Below are 22,256 nucleotides of genomic sequence, written 5' to 3'. Positions count from 1 at the left end.
CCCCCCCTTCAAATTTCATCTTCGCCCGTTGTTCTTCAAGCGGGCGGCGACTAATTCGGTGCCTGGTAACCAGCGGAATACCGGTGCCGAGTCGTTATGCCAATAGGTCAACGCCACCCTACAGTGTGGCAGCCTGCAAAGTCATTACGTGTACATAATATTCCACTCGACATGTTACTTATTCATTATCACAGACAATATCCAAGACTTCCTAATATTAAACATTGAACATAAGATATCTCGTCAGGTATAAAAGAGAGGTATGTGATATGAATCGCTTAGGCGCGTAATGCAAGCAATCAAAGGTCGATATTTTGTGCATTCAATGTCGTCGTAGATCACAAAGGTTTCTTCAAGAAAATGTTTAACATTTTAAATCACTTCGACTGTTGAGTACGACCAAGCTGTAACTGTATCTTATGTCTTTGTGAAAAGGTAAGTCGCCACCTTCGATTTCTATATGTTAATTATAACAGTATGACTCGTGGTATATATATATATATATATATATATATATTAAATCATATGATTGGAAATTAAAAATATCGAGAGGAATAGCAGTGGTAGACTAGTCTAAACCTTTTCGTTTTCTGGTTTAAAATTAAATGCAGAGCTCCCAATTGACCCGCAATTCGCGGGAATTAGACCCGCATTCTAACACCCAAACCCGCTGACCCGCACAAGCGTCCGAAAAAAATGCATTGTAATTGTCAAGTATACATAAAAAAAATTGCATCAATATTTGACTTAGCAACCATCATTTCTTTAGCATTTAGCATAATAGAGTATAGAACCTCCTTTACAGCATCATTTGAACCTCAAATTAGCCTATATTTCTTTTCATTGGGGCGAGCAGCGAACATTTTCATGCCACGGGAAAGAATGAATTATCACCTACTATTCAATTTATTGATGTTACACACAAAAAAAAATGCATATTTCTCAGAAAATTGTGGGTGACAAAAGCCTTTCTAAGTGCCACCATTTTACATGTAGGCATCACCAGGATTCCAAAAAAAAAGATCCAAAAGGGGAGGGGGACACCCCTCCCCCAGGACGGCGATTCGTGGCATGGACCAGCATTTGCCTTCTCAAGAGTTGGGAGCTATGTAAATGTATGAGCATGAGGAATTACAGTTTAACACCATTTTGCAGTTACAGGCTGGTTGTAAGAAATTTATAACCTATGAGAAATAAAATTTCTTGAGAAAGATGATCCCAACTTTGTTTTATAAATATTTTAGAAAATTACACCTGGGAAACATTTTTTTTAGAAGTAAATTTACATCACCATTGTACATTTTTGTCGCACCAAATTGCATCTGAGGGCATTCAGCAATAGAAAATTTTCCAAAGGGGGAGGGGGACACCCCCTCCCCTTAGACCCCTCCCCCATATCACTCTAATGCCACTTTGGCCCCTCCCAAACAAAGGCCCTGGATCCGCCAGTGGTATTACCAGAGAAGAACGCTTTCCTTGTCAAAGAACTGCGTTGATCAGACAGCTTAAAACTTCGTATCATCATAGTTCAAAGGTTTTTTGTAATCATTTATAACTAAATACGTGACGAAGTGAACTGAAACTAACATTTATGAAGAAAGCACGAAATGCAAATATCAAAGGTTGCTTTATTCCTAGTAGAGTACAAAGGTACTTTTTTTTCAAACTGCTCCGACCCGTTGAGTATAACAAAGCCATACGATGTCGTAAGCCTATCTGAATTCTTTGTGAAAGGTAAGCTTATATGTGGGTGTAGTCGAAGTGCCTACATATAATGCAGGCAAGAATATAAATTTAATTAATAATACAGTTTAAATTGTTCAGCTGCTGAAACCTTCAAGACAGAAAAGACAGACACTTTTAACAGAGTGTTCATACTTCATATTATCGCTCGTGGTATATATATAGGCTATCATTTGAGATTGTAGCATTTGCCGTGGCTGCATGTGTCTCTGGTACTAGAATCGTGCGATTAGCTGCTTCTTATGTTGTATATACGGTACAGCTTTTTGTCTTTCAAGTGTTGGATAAAGCAAACTTGCATTTAATGTGATGTTTTAAAGCATATGTTGTTTCTCTTTGAAAGATCTACAGACATCTACGAGATGAAGTGGTATTACACGTTACTATTTATCGCAACCGCCTTCCCTCCTGCTACATCAGGTGAGTTGAAATATCGATAACATGTTAACTTGTCTCTAGCCAGCGAGATTATTGTTTTACTGACAGGACTATAAATGCAACAAACGAAATAAACAAAAGAAGAAAAGCTTCACGCATATGTTGTGGTACACAGTCATGTATTATGTAAAGATCTCTGTATATTGTATGTTAAGTAGGCCTACGTACTATAACTATAGGAAACAAGGTGGGATGCAAAACACATATTTTCTCTGTTAAGCTAAGGGTACTCGGGAAAGGAATAACGAAGGCAGGGGTCAAGGACAATTGATATTATACAGTAACCTCAAAACCATAATATTCGACTTTTAAGTTAACCGCTTCCTGTTTGACTATACGCTCGCTTTGAAAATTGGCTCCTATACGGCCTCACCACATTACAGAGTAAGCAGCCCATTGATTAATCATACGCTTGAATTACCATATTGATGACGTCCGATGGGAACAACCCTAATGCCGATTTAAATGTCGATTTAAATTGACATATACCGATTTATTTTACTTATCATCGATTTAAATTGGTATATATGTCGATTTAAATCGATGATATGTCGAATTAAACTGGTATATGTCGATTTAAATCGATGATATGCAGAATTAAACTGGTATATGTCGATTTAAATCGGTAGAAGTCAATTTAAGCTGCTGGAAACTGGCATGAGTCGAAGGAAATTGGTATATGTCGATTTAAATCGGTATAAGTCGATCCCCCACGATTTGAGACTGATGGCACGCCATAGACCACATGCCATAAAACACGAATAATCAGGGATATGTGAGTGGAATAACTTACACTAATATGTCGCCTAGTATACAGATGTGCTCTATGTTTTTGAAGGGAGTATTACCATACTGGTTTCGAGCAATACGTCCACCACCTCTCTTTACCTATCGTTGACAGGGGGAGACATTAAGTTGACCTCATGGCCATCGATTGTCATAAAGGAAGGAGAAACCGCGGAAGTACCCTGCTTGACAAGCGGAGAAGGTGACATCTTAATGTGGAGAAAAGGGGAATTCTTCAATACGAGTAAATACGTCATTTCTCGTGCGGACGACAACGACGCAGCGAGGGAACCAACTGGTTATTCTATTTCTCCTCGACATGGTAACCTTCTCATCGCCAACGTGACATTCGAAGACGAAGGACGATACTATTGCCGTATAGCATCAGACAAGAACGATTGCAATGTTGGTGTCTCAGTTTATGTCCAAGGTAATGTCGTTTACTCAACTTTCGTTATCGATATGTAACAGACAAATGATTATATATTTCGGCTACTGCTCGCAACTTTGTTTCTGTCTGTTCTAATTTGTATTTCAGACCGACACGCTTCAATATTTTTGGAAGAGTGTTATCCACGCAGAAGTTGTGTTATTCTATACACCGACGAGAGCACGTCTCTGACGTGTAAAGCACAGTTCGTGTCTGGGCACACAGTACTGAAGTGGTTCGACGGATCTACAGAACTTGAGAGTAGATCCATAATTTCGACACAAAATGGTTCCAATAGTATTAACATCTCCAGTACACTTACTGATACCTTCGAAGAAGACACTTACCTCCAATGTTTCGCAGTAGACGAAAGAATTGGTTTCATTGAAGGAATGTCTGCTTCTGGCGGCTTAAAGTCTGATGGTAAGATATTTGAGTCACATGTTAGCTATAGAATTCACGTGTGTACACCCATGTACATAGTCACGTTAATAAAGATATATTGGTCATAAATATGACAAAATGAACATTTATATATTTAAACTTCACGAGATATATTTGTAAAGAAACAAATACTTTTCTTGTCGCATATTTTTTTTCTACTTCCTTTACTGACTAGGAGACATGCAAGTTGACCAGGCTGTTTGGGCATATATATTGGTCCCAACGTTGATACTTCTTTGTATTTCCTGTTTTGTGATAATTGTCGGTGAGTATATATATACGGCATTGACCTAAGAAATACCGTTGTTGTATTTATTATTTGATTGTATTGTATTATTTGATTACATTTTTATATTCCAAATCAAGAGAGATACAGTATCAAGGTCTACTGTATAAAGCCCAACTATGGTATGCTATCATGGAAACGTTCCTTGAGATTACGTAATCGACCTGCCGTGGTCGTAAGATGACGTCTTTTTACCAATTAGTCTGAAACGCCTGCCTTGCACATACTTTTTCTTGTATGAGGGTCTTTGTGTGAACGCTGTATGATTAACTTTACTGTAGACATGAACATATTTCCACACAGTGTTTACAAAAAGAACCTAATGGTGTTAGGAAGCTATGTAGGATCATTGTGGGGCCTGAGGTCGATTTACGACTGTGGTGGGTCGATTCTACGTAATCACAAACACTTTCCTAGCTATAGCGTGCTATAATTGGAGCCAGTAGGCCTAAAGCAGATCTTTGAGGTTCCAAGTGTCCCAGACACGTATAACGCAGTCATTGTTAGTAACTATATATCTGTTTAACAAAGACATTTCCTCTAAGACGTTTTGACAGGTATAAAATCGAATTATTACATTAAATTTCAAGTAATATCGTGCACATTTTCCATGTTTGTCTGAAAAATTGAGATGAATTATGAAAATGTAACTGCATTTGCTAGAGTGGTGATGAGATGAAAGCTCTGTGAGTGACTATTTCAGATATTCAATGAAACCGCTGTCAATGTTTGAACACTGACGTCGCATTACGTCACATGACGTATAAAGGGATATGAATATAATTGGAGGGTGCAGGTTGTAAAATGAAACAACATAGGAAAGGACTCCAATTGTTTTGATTATTATTAGCTTATACCTGTAATTGAGTGCAGTTGGTTCTCTTTTCTTCGTTTTCTTTCTTCCTTTTTTTTGGCCTTGCTCATTATGTTATTATTTTTTTTCTTGTAATATATTCTTAGTGCTTTTGAAACTCCGGAGCAAAGGAGAGGATAACCAAATTGCGTAAGTGAAGTTTAAGAAACATTTATTTAAACAGTGTAAGTTAAATGGTGGTTTTTTTTTGTTTTTTTTTTTGTCGTCTTCGTTTATTGTCTTATTTGTCTCCCTCAGTGTTGAAGTATTTCAAGTTATCATCAGCATGAATTTTAAAAGTGAAAAAGAAAAAAGCCTTCAATTGTTTGACACTTTTCATAATATATCATAACATATACCATATCGTATCATGTACAACATGGAGCTACAACCGTATGATGAAAGGTTCCTGCTGATGAAACCTTTACTACTGCTTTAGTCATCACACAACGCTACATCGTACCATATACCAATTATAAAACTCTATCCAATTAAGTATTAAGCAGAATAATAGGTACCGACGCTAGATACTAGATTTAAGAGGCTGTATTTTAACTATTTTGTCTTTTCACTATGTGGATTGAGAAATTAAACCTTCAAGCTTTGGATTGCGATGTTTCTTACGTCAACATATTTCTTATTTATTAAGCAAAACACGACGAAGTTAACAAATTGATCCCAATTTGTTTAGTTTTTTGTCTAAGAAGGTATTTGTATTAAGATATTAAGTTGGTCACGACAAAAGCTACAAATAATGTATATTGTAGCAAGAAATCGTTGACGGTTTTATATCATACGTTATCAACATAAAAGTGAGATATTTGTTTATTGAATGATAAAGGAACAACATTATTGTTACTGAAATGGCAACAATATCTAACTTTGGCGACTAAATACCACTTTTGTAAAGGAATGAAAAAGACAAAACATACAGTTCAGTAAATTTGATTGTAAAGTGATGAATAAAATCATTGCTCGAGTATTAAGGTCTTTTGACGGTTATCATCAACCGATAGCTCCTAATGAAGATATATTTAATATGTATGCTATGTTTGGACAAGTTGGTCATCATCATTTATAACATGATAAATTAATATATCAACTTTTTGGCTTTACATCTGTTTCAAAACATATTTTTTTCATAAGAGATACGATATATATTAATGTATTGATTCATTTTCTGTACTTAAAGGAAAGCTGACGGGGGAGAGCCTGAGAAGGAACCAATGGTAAAGATGACATGCTTGTTCATGCTCCTTTTTTTCAATATACTCTGTCGAACTGTTAGCATTTTGTGGCAAACCTTTTACAAACGAAACAAAATTACCATGGAAACTGACAACTCGTTAATGTTGTATAATAAAGAATTTTCGTGTCTGTTTGAGTTATCAGGAAATGGAAACAGATTAATGCTACTTTTTCAATATACTCTGCCAAACTGTTAGCATGTTGTTGCAAACCTTTTGCAAAGAAACAAAATTAACATGAAAACAGACAATTCGTCAATGTTTTTATAACTGAGGGAAATGTAACGAATTGTTCGAGTGCGTTACAATGTGTAACTAAAATACCTTACATTCAGTTGTGGATGAAATGCTTAACCATGTGAAAACTAACATGAGCAGCAAAATAACCCCAAATGTTCTCTGACTCATCACTCTCTTACATTTATAACTATTATACTTAGATTGCTAGCCAATCGCAACTGGAATCGAACGACACAGCTGCAACTTCTCAAGACTCAACCAGTGAGAAGGTGAAGTATATATGTATGTGTGTGTATATGTATGTATGTGTTTTAGATCCTCCTGCAAGCAGGAACTTGCGAAGAAGCCATCATTGGCTTATCAAAGCCGCAAGCTGGCCGAAGTCAATCTCTTAGTAACTAAAATACCTTACATTCAGTTGTGGATGAAATGTTTAACCATGTAAAAACTAACATGAGCAGCAAAATAGCCCCAATGTTCTCTGACTCATCACTCTCTTACATTTATAACTATTATACTTAGATTGCTAGCCAATCGCAACCGGAATCGAATGACGCAGCTGCAACTTCTCAAGATTCAACCAGTGAGAAGGTGAAGTACATATGTATGTGTGTGCTTATGTATGTATGTGTTTTAGATCCTCCTGCAAGCAGGAACTTGCGAAGAAGCCATCATTGGCTTATCAAAGCCGCAAGCTGGCCGAAGTCAGTCTCTTAGATTCATATTTAACCTCCATGATTTTTTATGAATTGTTAATTGTCAACAACTCTGTAACTGGACGACATAAGTTAATCTTGGAGCGACTCGAAATCGGGACCTTCTGATTGAAAGGCACCGGCGTTAACCACTGAGCTAACACTTCCAAGTTAGGATATTACGTAAGATGATAAGCTATGGTTACATAGGCTATATATACTGTTCCATTCGCTGGATGCAACCAAGCCGACAGAATGTCCACTTGTTTGTATACTCTCTGCATAATCACTTGATGTACATATTTTAGTTAAATTTTGTCGTAGAGAATAAATTATAGCGGCACGACGACGGTACATAATATCATACGGTACAAAGAGTGTTGTGTATAGCAGCAATACGACGCAACTTTGTAATAATGAATAGCATGTGGTTGCGATATTATATACGCAAGTTGTATACCTATAATGTTATAACCTTTGAATGGTTTTCCTAGGACCGAGTGTGAGTCGTCCTATATGGTTGATTATCATGCTTAGAGATATGCAGCGTTAGGTATTAAACGACTCTGATTGGTGGAAAGTGATCATATGCCAAGTAAGCAACCAAGTATTAGCACAGTTTTCATGTCTCTTTCAGTATCATATTGCAGAGAGTTATGAGCTCCGTTCTCTGAACGTATAAAGTCAAATCCAGAATTTACTGCAGGATCAGAAATCATCCCAAAATCAATTATTTGCAATTGTTGAACATTATCAAGTTCTAGATTCCCGTTGTCCTCCCCTCACTTGTGACGCTAACGGCGTTGGATTCACCGTGTTACAGTTATATTACAATGTAAAGCACAATATAAAATGCAGGTACATCAACGAACGACAAACATATACTATGTATTTTTTATAAAGGAGAATAATTTGATGAATGTGTGATAAATTATTGTGCAATGTCCGTTTCTTGAAAGTGTTTGTTAAGACAACATATTCGCAAAAAGAGTTTATCACAGGACTTAAATGTAAATAACATTATAAGTCACTTGTGAACTATAGGTACTCATCCTTTAGTTAATTATAATGATCCCATCCGAAAATGGAAACAATTATATCTATAGAATTTAAACATCACTCATTTATATAACTGAAACAAACAAACAACGCAAATAAAATGTTTATGTATGATTTTGAAGAGGAATGTTACTATACTTGCTCATCCTGCAAGTATATATGCTACTTGGCATTTGGTTGCAGTCGATAAATGACAAGACGCATAGTACATGCCGTCTAGGCTTGTAGCAAAGATTCCAAAACTAAGTAGCTTACAATTCCCACGAGTGCTCACAAGTAAATACGAGACAAATTTGCTGGTTACAGACTAACTGTTTATATGCCTACATTATAATAACGTATAATAATTGCCTTAACAGGTGGTTATACATGCTCAACTATTGTGACTGCAGTAGCTAATCACACTCCTCTTTCCGATTATCAAACGAATGGAAATCAAACCAATTATATTCAATGTAGGACATTGTACGACCAATTTCTCTTGGAAACAGAGATAAATCTGAGGTTATAGGTTCAAACGGATATAGATATATATCTTATAGAAGCCACATCAAATTACATCTTGTATTAACAACTCAAAGAGTCTCAAAGAACCATGCAGAGAAATAAGCTGAAACAGCCATGAGTAAAAACATTCAGAGTTCTATATTTAGATGAAAGTTTTATATCGAATCCTTGATATCATGTTAAGCTCCAACATTGATAAAATATCCTGGGATGTTAAAAAAATATATATATATATTGTAATTTAACGTCAAGGCTTTATTAATTGCCAACAATATTGCCAAAGTGCATAACAAACAATAATCTAATTTTTAAAGTGTCTGTATGATGAAATAATATTCTTTCTGTATGCGTCCATTACTTAATTGCAGCAACGGGATGAATTATGTCAAAGAATCTCAAGACTCAAGAAAAATGTTCTCAAGGTAATTTAATATATGTATTTTGTTCTGATGTAAAAGAAGAAATTTTTAAAACTTTGAATGCTCGAAAACTTTTAATTCAATGGGAGATATCAGTAGTCAAATACTAAAACCATTATTCTTGCAGTATTTGATACCTTCACAATTATTCCATGACAAACAATATTAACATTATGCATGTCACAAGTACTCCACGTATATATATATATATATATATATTTAAGAAATATAAAGAAATACAAAGCTATAGTTATTTATTTATACCCTATACACAGAATTACCATTTTTATAGGCAAACCAAGCCTCCAGGGTTGCATAAGAATACACTATTCTCGATATCCCATGTTTTTCCAGCCCCTTCTCATCTTCGGACCCGGAGCCTTTTCCCTGCCGACCCTTCTCCCACATCTCGCTAGGCCTGATAGTAACTTTATATCAGTTCGATTTTCTTCAGCTGTTGTCTCCGAGTTTCTCTCTACCTTCTCGTGCCAGTTATAGAGCAACCGGATACTTCGGTACACCGTCGGATCGGGGCGGCATGATAACATAATGAGCTGATATTAGTATTATTTCTCTGACTACACTGGTGTTATTAAGTATAGTAGAAAACTATACTCCTTTTACTTACTTATTTATTTTTTATTTATTTTATCGATCGCTTTAATTAAAGTACACATTTTTACCTACTGTTGCAGGTCGATCTTGGTCTACTGGTTCGTCTCCAAAATAAAAATAAAGACAGCACGAAAACGAAAACATGGGTATGTTTATGTTAAATAACACCCCCCCCCCCACACCCCCACCCTCCCTTTATCTCCATGTGTAAATCGAAAGACAACTAGTATATGATTTACGACGCAATACGATTTGTAATAACGTATACGATGAGATAGAACACAACCGATTTCGAAGATACTCATCCATTGTACGTACGATTACCACAGGACGAGGTATTAACAACTCTAATTCGACTTTTATATCCAGTTGAAAACCCAATTGATCTTTATCGTTAAATATCTCGATCTGTGTATACTCGATACAGATCAAGTTTGTTTATTGCATGAGATGAATATTCCCGTAACGTTGCATAGATCGTAAGTTAGTTTGTCGTGCCTTTATTTTGTCTTTATTGTTATTTATTTCTCTTTTGTGTAGTTTCTTTGGTGTAGTATAGTTGTTTGAGGCTTTTTGTTTCAAACAATTTATTAAAAAGACAATATGTCTCGTAAACAAGTCCAAACATATTCATTAAAGCCTAGCAAGTCTTATATGATAAAACATTTTCAACGAGTATTCATTTGTAAATACTTAAACAAATGATTTAGTTATGTGTGGATATTTGTTTATCTGTTCTTGTCTCCTTCATATACTTTGATAGTGGGAAACCATTTTCGGCGAGAATACTGCAGCTGAAGACAGTTTGGTATGTCTGTCTTTGTATGTAAATTATAATACATAATACGCCAAGGTCAGAGTTGAACCCATCATTTAGAATTGAAGAAGCTTGCAGTTAAACTGTCGCACAATGCAGTCATTACACCCAAGTTAACATTCCACAATAAGGTGGAAATCAGATTTTACCAATATAAAGCATGTTGAAATCAGTAGTACCTCACGATTACTTTTAAGTGCCAATTCTGTGTGTAACGCAGCCCGCTAAAAATATAATACAAAATGAACCATAAAACAACAACATATATGTAATATATCTGTCGATTTCAATCAGTTTCTTTCTTGATGAAATTTGTTATGTCACAGTTCCATTTCTTTCATTCATATTTCATGGCGATCATTGTTGGTATTATTATGAAAATGTTCATGTTTTTGTAGAAATCTCTTGCAACGGACACGTTTTGTACTCACATCAGTGAACACGGACCTCTGAAATCGGATGCCATCGAAAAAATGATGTATTTGATTGAGGTGCGTAATCTTCTTCTGACTATTCTTTTTTTAAAGTTCAAATGCATCACCAATCGGATATATTTTCCTGTTGAATGTATTCACAATAGTAAACAATAATATATACTGGGGCTGTGGCCGAGTGGATAAAGGCTGTAGCATTAGAAGCAATGACCGGGGTGATATACAGGCTCGTATCCAGGATTTTCAAACCCGGGGGGCGTGAATTACTATCTAAGCGGAGCGCCACCATCGGTTGGCGCGCAGCGTACAAGAAAATTTCTTGTTTTGAAACCCCCCAGATCACCGGAAACGGCACTTCTCGGGCTTGAAATGACCAACAAGATGTACACTTTTTGCCTGAGAACCAAGTATTTCCTAATAGTTTTTTTTTTTCCATCCATAACCTTTTTGAAGATTGTCAACCCGGCACACATCATGTTCGACCTGATCGCATCTCCTGTGGGTCTTTGCTTTTGTAGGTGATTCTACGTCGCGGCCCACAATACCCGTCAGCCCCACTTTTCAAGGTTTTAAGCCCCATATTTGTTCAGAATTTGAAAATTCATATTTCTCGTGAATAAACACCCCATAATGTTGTACAAAATTTCATCTATGGACAACCAATATAGAAAAACTTCCTTCAACCCCTAACAGACCGGTCAAAATTGCACGAGTAGAGGGAAGTGTGATGCAGAATGTTGGTCAGAAATTTTCTAAAATTCAGACACAGTTAATTTATTGATGTACAAATATTAAAACCTCTTATAACGGCTATTATAAAACTTTGTTGAAGGAAATGAAAAAATAGCAGATATTTCCGAAACCGAACACTACACACATAGGCGTAGGAGGCGCGGCGGCATTGGCGGAGCTAGGGGTATTGGTCAGGAGTGGCGAGAATGGTCTGTAGGGGCGCTTTCGACACTATCTAAGCAGAGCGCCACCACTGGTTGGCGCGTAGCGTACAGAAAATTTTTGAGTAAAGATACTCCCTAGATCGCCGGAAATGACCCTTTCCGGGCCTGGCTAATGTGCAGATAAACGAAGAATAAGGTGTCATCGCCAAATTACACCAACAAAATGTGACAAATGTCAATAAGTAGATGAGAGCGCAATAAAAAAGTCAATAATCTAGAATAAGTAAAAAGTGGTAAAGAGCTGAAAAAGGCGCCAGCAGTCCATTTGAGTCCGTCAGGGGGGCATCCGCCCCCCCCCCCGACCGTATGGACGCTCCGCCACTGCGCGGAGGGGTGCAGCCCCTAATTCGCCATTACTAATGTAAAAGAGAGTTTTGACATAATTGGACCTCCATGCTTTTTATACATCTACATGAAACATGTCGTTGTTTACATTAGCATCCCGCGGTGTACTGCGCAATTTTAACGGACCGTACGGTACATGATGGCATGCGATGTAATAACCGTTGCTTACTAATATGATATTGACATGAACACGTTGAATGCGCACGAAGCTCGCGAAAATTTTTGGTTATTTTTTCAGGCAAGTCGGACAGTTTTGAGGCTTTTCATCCTGGAACGCCATTTTCATGCTCACTGATATGATGTGATATTTGCTGTTTGCGTTACAAATTCGAACAGGCGCGTAGCGAGGAATTTGCCAATGGAGGGGCGAAGCCTGTAGGCAAATTATCTAAACGTAGCGCCACCATAGGTTGGCGCGAAGCGTACAAGAAAATTTTGGCCGAAAATGCCTCCCAGATCGCTGGAAATAGCACTACCCAGGACCATTTGTTAGCGCGAAGCGTACAAGCAAATTTTGGCCGAAAATGTCTCCCAGATCGCTGGAAATGACACTTCCCAGGCCTTCTAAGTTGCCTCTAAGTACTTTCTATTTTGAAATTACTTAGCGATATCATTTAAAAAAAATGCTGAATGGGGGGGGGGGGGGCGGGCGGTCGCCCCCATCCCAAAATGCGTCATGTTCCCCGACGACACGGTCGAGTTCGAGACCAGCCACAGTTGGTTTCATAGCACAATTCTACACACGCGTTATGATAGACCATATATAGTATATATATAGATCATTAGTGAGAGAGGAAAATGGAAACGTCAAAAAATGGAGTTGTCGGTGTAAGGGGTAGGGTGAGTCACACTTTTACGAAATCATTGATCCGTCACTGGCTACCCTTCAGCGCTGTAATGATGTCACTGTTCCTCTTTCTCTTCCCGGTGTCTTCGCGTTTTTCTTTTACTCCCTCCTTTTCTCCTTTTTCTCTCTTTTTTTCTTTTTCTTTTCCCTTCCTTCCTCTCCTCCTCCTCTTTTTTCCCCTCTTTTTTCCTTTCTTCTTCTCTTTTTTTTCTCTCCTCTTTTTCTTACCTGGGGGGCGCGCCCCAACGCCCCCCCTTCTGGATACGCACCTGATATAGTCAGGTGGAGTTTCGTCCAAGAGCAATCTTCGGTTTTCCCATCTGAAATGACTTTCTAAAATTGACAAGATTCCAAATTTGAGGTAAAACGTTGAATTGGAAGCCACCCGACGTGTAAGTTGTAATCCATACGCCATTGCGGGTTTCTCCCGCATTTTTGGTCGTTTAAGAGTCGTAAAAATATTTGCTGATTATTAGTAGTATTTTTATAATGAGAAACTGAAATACAACAATTATCTAATCAGAACAGGGCTCATTTAGACACCGTCCAAATTGTCCCATACTTTAAAAATATATACTATCGCCATGGAAGGTCCTTATATACTATTTACCTTATTTTCTTCCCTCAAAGAATGCTGTAGATGGATTCAATTCATGCATAATTCTTCTCTTTGAAAACGAAAGTCAGAAACAAATTTCCGAAAGCTTGAAGTCTATTTGCGAGCGTGTATTCGGCAAGATTCAACTCCTTCAAAGTCACGGTTTCCACGTAAGTAAAATCCCAAGCAGATCAGTTTTCAATGAGGACGAGTTTGAAGAACACGCTCTTCAAGTAATTTAGGGCAGTAGACTTACGATCTAAGGATTGTGAGTTCGCGAGCCCTGGCAGGATCATTACCTTGTGTCCTTCGAAAAGATACTTCATCTTAATTGCCTGTCCTCATCCCAGGTGCATAAATAGAAACATGTAACTTGTAAATATCTTTGAGAGTGCCGGGTTTGCGATCCCTACCCCCACACCCACCCTCTTCCTCCATGAGACACGTAAAGATGGCTTGCCCGGGAGAGTCTGCTGAACTTGTGCATATACTTGGGTATGTGGGTGTTGCAAGTTACCATGTGACCAGGAGTTAACTGCGAATATATCCGATATATATGCGGTATAGTCACAATATCCTACATGGACTTTTATCATAGTGTATACGCAATGTTAGTGTTGGTAAAAAAAAGAAGGAGAAACAGCAGGATGTTCAAAATGAAATTGTTGAGTTTATCGATAATTTTAACTTCTCATCGTACAGATATGTTCAAATTCCGTCTTGACACCAGTGGGAAAGTTTACAAACACTGAAAAATTAGCTTTCCGTCAGTCCTGACGGATACAGATTAAGGTATTCCATGTTCTTTTCTTTTCTTGTACCTTCTGACAGGTCGTGAATAAAATGAAATTTACAAAACTTGAAGAGACTAACTTGGTCAGTATCGGGAAGATTGACGTTGAACCAATGACCATTGCATCATATCAAGAGGTAAGGTTATCGATATACTACTTCAATCAATCAATCAATCAGAAAACATTTACATAGCGTCAATGTCAACAACGAGTTGTTCAAAGGGGCTATTCTTGGAAGAAAATGGAATAAATGTTGTTTTTTCATTAATTAAAATGACAAATGTTTATCGCGAAGTGACTATCAGTGTTCCATGTCAATGAGCGTAATAGGCCTATATCACATATATGCTATAAAGCAACACGATGAAATTACAGCTTTTGTACACAGATTGTTTTAAAGTGCCACTAAACTGTATATATTGTGTCTTCACTTTGTATCGTACAAAGCAAAACGATGAAATTACAGATTTGTACACAGACTACTTTAAAGTGTCACTACACTGTAGCCTATGTAGGCTATGTCTTCACTTTTTAGTGTATATCGTATAAAACAAGGCACGTTCATTTTGCTGTGAACGTGTGCACCATTCGATAAATAAGCAGCTTCAATTTTATTACAAGTTTTCTGATGTGCTTCTTAATTTCAACTCTGGATTTTCATAACTTAAATATTATGGGAAAAAAACGTTTTGCATACAGAGAGAATAATGCGTCGTCAACGAATTAACGTACGTTCTTGTACTTTCTTTCTCTGACTCAACACTCTAATAAGGTGGTGCAAATAGTTTACTCAACACTGGGTACTTGTCTTGTGTATCCATCCAAATTCGAAAAAGATAAAAAAGAAGTATAATTACGCCAGTTAAAGTATATTTTAAATGACTAAAAGGGTTACATTGGTCGAAATTTGCCTGTATTTTACTTGTTATTGGGCAAAACTATTCTTGCGTACCCATGCAGTGTTGGGTAAAATATTTGCCAAACCTTTTCTAGCGTGAAGGATTCAATTGAAATTGAAGATTATAATCAAAGGTAGAACAGAAAAGCATTAAACATGAATTACGGTGTTTGTCCTATCTTAAGCAAAGTTTTTTATTTCCCCAGTTATTACTTTCAGAATATTTACAGATTAAAGACATATGCATCAACTTGATTTGATTTATTTCCATAGGCGGATGTGTTTATTTCAGACCAGTTTACCGATTTAAGCACAGTGAACGCCGGGTTATTGGATTTCCATATCTGTTCGGCCTTAAGTGAACACGATACGACGAACAAAATGACAGGTACAATAATATATATATATATATATATATATATATATATATATATATATATATATATATATATATATTACATTTATGCCGCTGATAGCCTTTTGTATACGTCACATTTCAATTTGTCAAACCCTTTTAAATTTAAAAGATGAGAAACAGTTTTTAGACAAAAAAAGTGTTTTTGCATTGATATCATCTTTGTATGAAGAGAGATATAGAACACGACGGGAGATAGGGAGCAAACAGAAGAGATTTCATACTGTTATTCATAAATATACGCTTTATGCCATTTCAAATACATTTAATATTTAAAGGTCTACAAAACTATCCATTGCGACTTTCTTCCATAGGATGATTATCACCAGTTGTTATAAAGATAAAAAGATGTGGCCCAAAGTATTTCAAGTCAAACATCTTTAAAAACGTAACTAAAGCAATACGCAAACTGAATCCTTTATATTATTAGAAGGAATGTCGATGTATGCATGCTTACGTTTTTTATTTGTCAATAAGGATTGAAGCCAAAGAATATATAAGATCGCAGGCATATTGCTTAGGTAAATAAGGGGGAGGGTCGGTTGGGCAAAGGTAACAAATTGGATGAAATTCTGACTGTTTTATCTGCAAATATAGCATCTTAGATATTTGACTGGCCTGTAATATTGCAAGAAAAAGACGGCGAAAAGATGGTTTAATTAGTAGGGCAGTGAGACATGTGACTTTGAAGGGCAAATCACAAATTTTAGTTAGACCTACCTCAAGAATTTCCGACAAATTGGATCTTGCGTGGTTTGCATCCCGCAAATTCCAGTACCTTAATGTTTTTCAATGAAGGGTGCACTACATTTAATTCAAATTTGCAACAATAGCAATTTTTTTTTCTTTTTAATAACAAGTATTTTTGTTAATTTTATTTGTTTATCCCAAAATTACAAGAAAAGGCAAAACTACCAAAACTCGAGACAAGTGCTTCCTATACCCCTGTTTCCGCCATCCCAGTTGAAGGTTCTTCAGAATCGGATTCCAGAAACCAAATGTCATCTAGATGACAAATTTATACAAAATTACTGTAAACCAGTGGCGTAGGAAGGTACTTTTGAGTGGGGGGGCTGAAGACTGATGGCCGGCCTGGGGGAGGGGTCTAAGGGGAGGGGTGTCCCCCTCCCCTTTGGAATTTTTTTGCATTTCCAGGTGGCCTCAGATGCAATTTGGTGCAATATAGCACACTTCAACTCCCACTCCATTTTGTAAAGAATTTTGCATTTTCACCTGGCCTTAAATGCAATTTGGTGCTCCAAATGAGATTTTTTCTCATTTGGAAATGAAAAAGGGGTTTTCTGACATGCGGAGCGGGGGGGGGGGGGGAATGATACTTCCGCCCCCCATATTTTTCACTGGGGGGCTGGCGCCCCCCCCCCCCCAGCCCCCCCCCCCCCCCGGTTCCTACGCCCTTGCTTAATATTTAGAGGTCTACAAAACTATCCCATGCGACTTACTTCCATAGGATGATTATCACCAGTTGTTATAAAGATAAAAAGATGTGGCCCAAAGTATTTCAAGTCAAACATCTTTTAAAACGTAACTAAAGCAATACGCAAACTGGAAACTTTATATTATTAGAAGGAATGTCGATGTATGCATGCTTACGTTTTTTATTTGTCAATGAGGATTGAAGCCGAAGAATATATAAGATCTCAGGCATATTGCTTAGGTAAATGAGGGGGAGGGTCGGTTGGGCAAAGGTAACAAATTGGATAAAATTCTGACTGTTTTATCTGCAAATATAGCATCTTAGATATTTGACTGGCCTGTAATATTGCAAGAAAAAGACGGCGAAAAGATGGTTTAATTAGTGGGGCAGTGAGACATGTGACTTTGAAGGGCAAATCACAAATTTTAGTTAGACCTACCTCAAGAATTTCCGACAAATTGGATCTTGCGTGGTTTGCATCCCGCAAATTCCAGTACCTTAATGTTTTTCAATGAAGGGTGCACTACATTTAATTCAAATTTGCAACAATAGCAATTTTTTTTTCTTTTTAATAACAAGTATTTTTGTTAATTTTATTTGTTTATACCAAAATTACAAGAAAAGGCAAAACTACCAAAACTCGAGACAAGTGCTTCCTATCCATGTTTCCGCCATCCCAGTTGAAGGTTGTTCTGAATCGGATTCCAGAAACCAAATGTTATATAGTTGACAAATTTATACAAAATTACTGTAAACTATATCTTTGCCTTCTCAGGGCTTCTGAGACTGCTTGTGTTGAAGAAGAGCGATTATCTACAAAAGAGCGTTATCTGGGATACATCAGACAAGAAAACTGAGGACCATGTCTCGTGGCCGATCAGATTACCAGGTTACAAATTGTACGTGGTCATCTTCTCCATATTCTTAAAGCAGGAATAAACTTTGATATTCCTTCCCAATTTGAAATAATATGATAGCTCTTTCATAATTTTAACACTTTTTTAACAGACATTCAGCATGACCAGTCGTTAGTTAGGCACTGCAGTATATTGTCTGACAAATCCTTTTCACGTAGTTTGTCAACTCTCTCAATGGCTGACACTGAATATACAGAAAAATATTTAATATTGGCATGAACGTATGCGCATATTATATTATACCTTAATCCATGATGTTGAGTCAAACTACATGTGATTTCCACATGAATTGGGAAAAAAACTCTCGTATCCGTTAAATCATTGTTTTGGAGTTGTATGTAATTTTTAATTTTTTTTAAATGTATAAGTTGCACACGACGAGAACCATTAAATTTGTGTTAAGCCTACATGTGATTGGTTATCACATTGTAAAGCTTTCACTAACGTATACTAACACAGACATTGTGCCATTAAATATGACACAGTGCAGGGTATTCACTGGATTGAATGTCTCCTCCAACATGTCCAAACAGGCTAGGCTCTCTGGTTTTCTATGTCATGTATATACAAGCCATGATTATTATTTCCTTTTTTCAGCTTCATCGTTTTTAATGGCAATCTTGATGAAGACGCTGACAAAACACGGATTAAAACTATCACAGATAAGGTACGTACCTATCATTACTTAAACTATACATATGATGATGTATACACTTTAGTCTCAATATACCATCGAATATCATTCTATTCTTCTTTCGTTCTTTTCGATCGTCATCATTCGATACATCATAAAAGTATTAATAATAATGATGATGATGATGATGATGATGATGATGATGATGATGATGATGATGATGATGATGATGATGATGATGATGATGATGATGATGATGATGATGATGATGATGATGACGATGACGATGACGATGACGATGACGATGACGATGACGATGACGATGACGATGATGACGATGATGACGATGATGACGATGATGACGATGATGACGATGATGACGATGATGACGATGATGACGATGATGACGATGATGACGACGACGACGACGACGATGGTGATGATGACGATGACGATGACGATGATGATTAGTCAGTATGTAGCGCTGAATCCAACCCGAACGGGTTGCTCAACGCGCTTTATAGGGATACCAAGTTAGAAATGAAATTGACAAGTAACTTAGAAAAGTTTCAACACAATGCTTGACCCAAACATACCACCAGCACTATAAGGAATTTGTAGGCTAGGCCTACCTGATAACTTACCTGATATGTTTTCAAAGATACTAGAATTATAAATAATTGTGTTTGCTCTGTACATTTTATTTCATCGTATTTACAATATTTTGCTTCTCCTTCTCAGATTAAAGAGTTTAAAACGCTTATAAAATCTTAATCAACATACTGAACTTATCAACGGAATGGATTCACTTTGCAAGATGGATTAGCGATTTCGACAGGGCCGAGATTACGTATAGGTCTAGACTGCCGACTATAATAATAAACTTGAGCTCAACCACTCCCAACCTCCCCCCCCCCCCTATGCCAGTGGCAGACAGAATATTTCCAACAATTGAACCATAAAATATATGCAACATGTTAAGTACAACCAAAAGTTAGCAGGTTTTCAAACATATGCAACAGGAAAAGCTTTTCCCCAGGACGACGAAACAGTTGAACTTTCTTTAAAATTGTTTCAAAGTTTGCAAACAGGACAGCACTATACTTATATATCTGAATCTCATCAAAAATCTCTTAATGAGAGGGAACCCTCCCCCCTCCCTTGAGACCCCAAGGCACACACAAAAACACCATAACAAAAATGGTGGTTGCGAATCTATTTTTTTTCGGTTGGCATGCAGGATATCTGAATTAAACCACAAACTTAATCATAAGACTCTACTATGTCTCCTAACAACATCCAGAGATCTGCTATTTTGGTGCTAAAACTTCTGACTTAATCCGAAAGACGAGCTATGCAAACTTTGTATCATATTAGGAATGTATGCCATACATAGCGTGACAGTGAAGACACGAGGAACAGCCTACCAGCTATACCATTTAATTCGAATTGTATGAAGCGGATCATACTCATTACTTATTATCTCTATATGTGCACTACAAATATCGTGAATTGGTTAGAGAGTAAGAACCCGTTTGTTATATTTTAAACAATTAAATTGAACAAACTATCTTGACTTAAATGTATACCCAACCTGGTGAAGGTGTTTTAAACCTACCCATCCAGTATTGTTACAAATTGCCCCCCTTTTTAAGCCTAAGAAGTAAGAACTAGGCCTACATGAATTCTTTTAGCTAGTTCTGAATCGGTACCACACTGTATCCATGTTTCCTATCAGATGACATACTCCAGGCATCATTTTCTGAAGTAATTTGATCACGGTATTTTGGAATTTGTACAGCAGTGTCCCGCAGCGTTACGTTATCGTAAATAAAGGGTTGACAATATGTCGTTACACGATATTGAATTTGAGTCGAATGACTACCCAGCATGCATTGTAGTGAAAGAAATGAATTACTCAGTGTAGTGGGAATTATATAAAAGTTTTTTTTTTTATATCTGCCTCAGTCTGTCTTTTATCAGTGACGAAAACCGATCTCGTTTGTTCGTTATACAGTCAGGTGATGATATGATGCAAATTCTTTTCATCTTCAAGTTGAACGAACTTCAGTTACAAAGCAACATATGATTGTAGTACCGTGAGGAAAAGGTTTTCTCCGCATACGTCCAGTTAATTTGTAGAAACATCGCGTACGTAACCTTGCTTTTCGGGTGCTTTCAAATCATGATGTTATCTTAATTTCAATCTTTTCGGAATGTTTTCCAGTCTTAACCTAATTTAGCACAGCCAGCTTACCCGCCACAATAATCACCAACCCCCCCCCCGGTGCCCCACCCTCTACTCTCTCTCTCTCTCTTTCTCTCTCTCTCCACCTCTCTCCCAATCGGTGTAATAGCTATATAATAAACGTTGGGAGTCCGTGATAAAAAGACGCAAGCGTAGGCAGGAAATCTAACAAGTTTCCTAAATTTTCCGTTGATCATTTGGACAAACTATGATAAATATAGAGTACGATAATTAGGCATGTAGTATGCAGAGTTCATCTTGTAACCATACAATGTTTCATTTACCCGTACTTGTTATGTCAATGTGACCCCCGGCTTTAACTTATACGATATCTTTGTGACAATCTCCTTTCTCTATAGCTGTATATATATATATATATATATATATATATATATATATATATATATATATATATATATATATATATGTATATATATATATATATATATATATACATATATATATATATATATATATATATATATATATATATATATATATATATATATATATATATAGATTTGGCTATTAGGATGGAGTTAGAATATTACGATGAAAAGAACTCCGTTTAATTCAACGGTATATCACTGTTATGTCACAGGACTAAAGGCGTTCTGATATGTCTTTCTGTTGCTTATAAGTTTTAATTATTATTGGTATATGCATATCCTTATATGTTATTCGATTCAAATAAATTGTGTTACTAGTTTAAACAACGAAAACCACGGACAATAATGAATGTGTTTCCTCACATAAGAATAGCATACGACAACGTATAGTTAGCCATATATCGTGCAGTAATACTTCCATGTGGCACGCTCAACGAGGTAGGGAGGCAAGGATCGATCATAAATTATAGCCCCCACCTCCACCGTCAGTTATCGGAAAACATTCAGTGGGAGGATTTTTTTACAATTCAGTTGGCTAAGAATTACACCAATCGACCCTCGCGGATCAAGGGGTTAGGTGTGTACACCTCCCTTTTCAACCTCACACAATAATCCAAAAGTATTTATTAGCACAGCCTTAATTGTTTTGACTTAACTATAGATCTACATAATTTATAGTCTAAATATGCCCCAGCCCGCACCATTTGACATCAGTGACTGTTTTCCTGCGGATGACCTTAACTTCTACCTGGACCCCCACCCCCGCC

General features: G+C 36.9%; 1 protein-coding gene across 5 annotated transcripts; it reads left to right on the top strand.

The window, feature by feature from the left end:
• The first annotated feature begins 209 nt into the window (after positions 1-209).
• Positions 210-21,476, top strand: LOC139973679 (uncharacterized). 5 transcript variants are annotated; one of them, XM_071980519.1, is made up of 19 exons: positions 210-435; positions 2,087-2,163; positions 3,083-3,397; positions 3,506-3,820; positions 4,017-4,106; positions 5,088-5,130; positions 6,173-6,209; positions 6,668-6,736; positions 6,990-7,058; positions 9,097-9,150; positions 9,843-9,908; positions 10,526-10,570; positions 10,978-11,070; positions 13,792-13,929; positions 14,591-14,689; positions 15,725-15,839; positions 18,077-18,200; positions 18,816-18,885; positions 19,594-21,476. In XM_071980519.1, exons 2-19 carry the CDS (start codon positions 2,106-2,108, stop codon positions 19,624-19,626), a joined length of 1,833 nt encoding a protein of 610 aa, XP_071836620.1. In that variant the 5' UTR covers positions 210-435; positions 2,087-2,105; the 3' UTR covers positions 19,627-21,476. The 5 variants fall into 5 exon arrangements, with proteins under 5 accessions (XP_071836620.1, XP_071836613.1, XP_071836640.1 ...); XM_071980512.1 differs by lacking the exon at positions 210-435 and adding an exon at positions 1,640-1,734; XM_071980528.1 differs by lacking the exon at positions 210-435 and adding an exon at positions 1,759-1,780.
• The last annotated feature ends 780 nt before the right edge of the window (positions 21,477-22,256 follow it).

The sequence above is a fragment of the Apostichopus japonicus genome, chromosome 2, assembly GCF_037975245.1.
Source record: "Apostichopus japonicus isolate 1M-3 chromosome 2, ASM3797524v1, whole genome shotgun sequence".
Taxonomy (NCBI): Eukaryota; Metazoa; Echinodermata; class Holothuroidea; order Aspidochirotida; family Stichopodidae; genus Apostichopus; species Apostichopus japonicus.
This window is presented reverse-complemented; position numbering and strand designations above follow the sequence as displayed.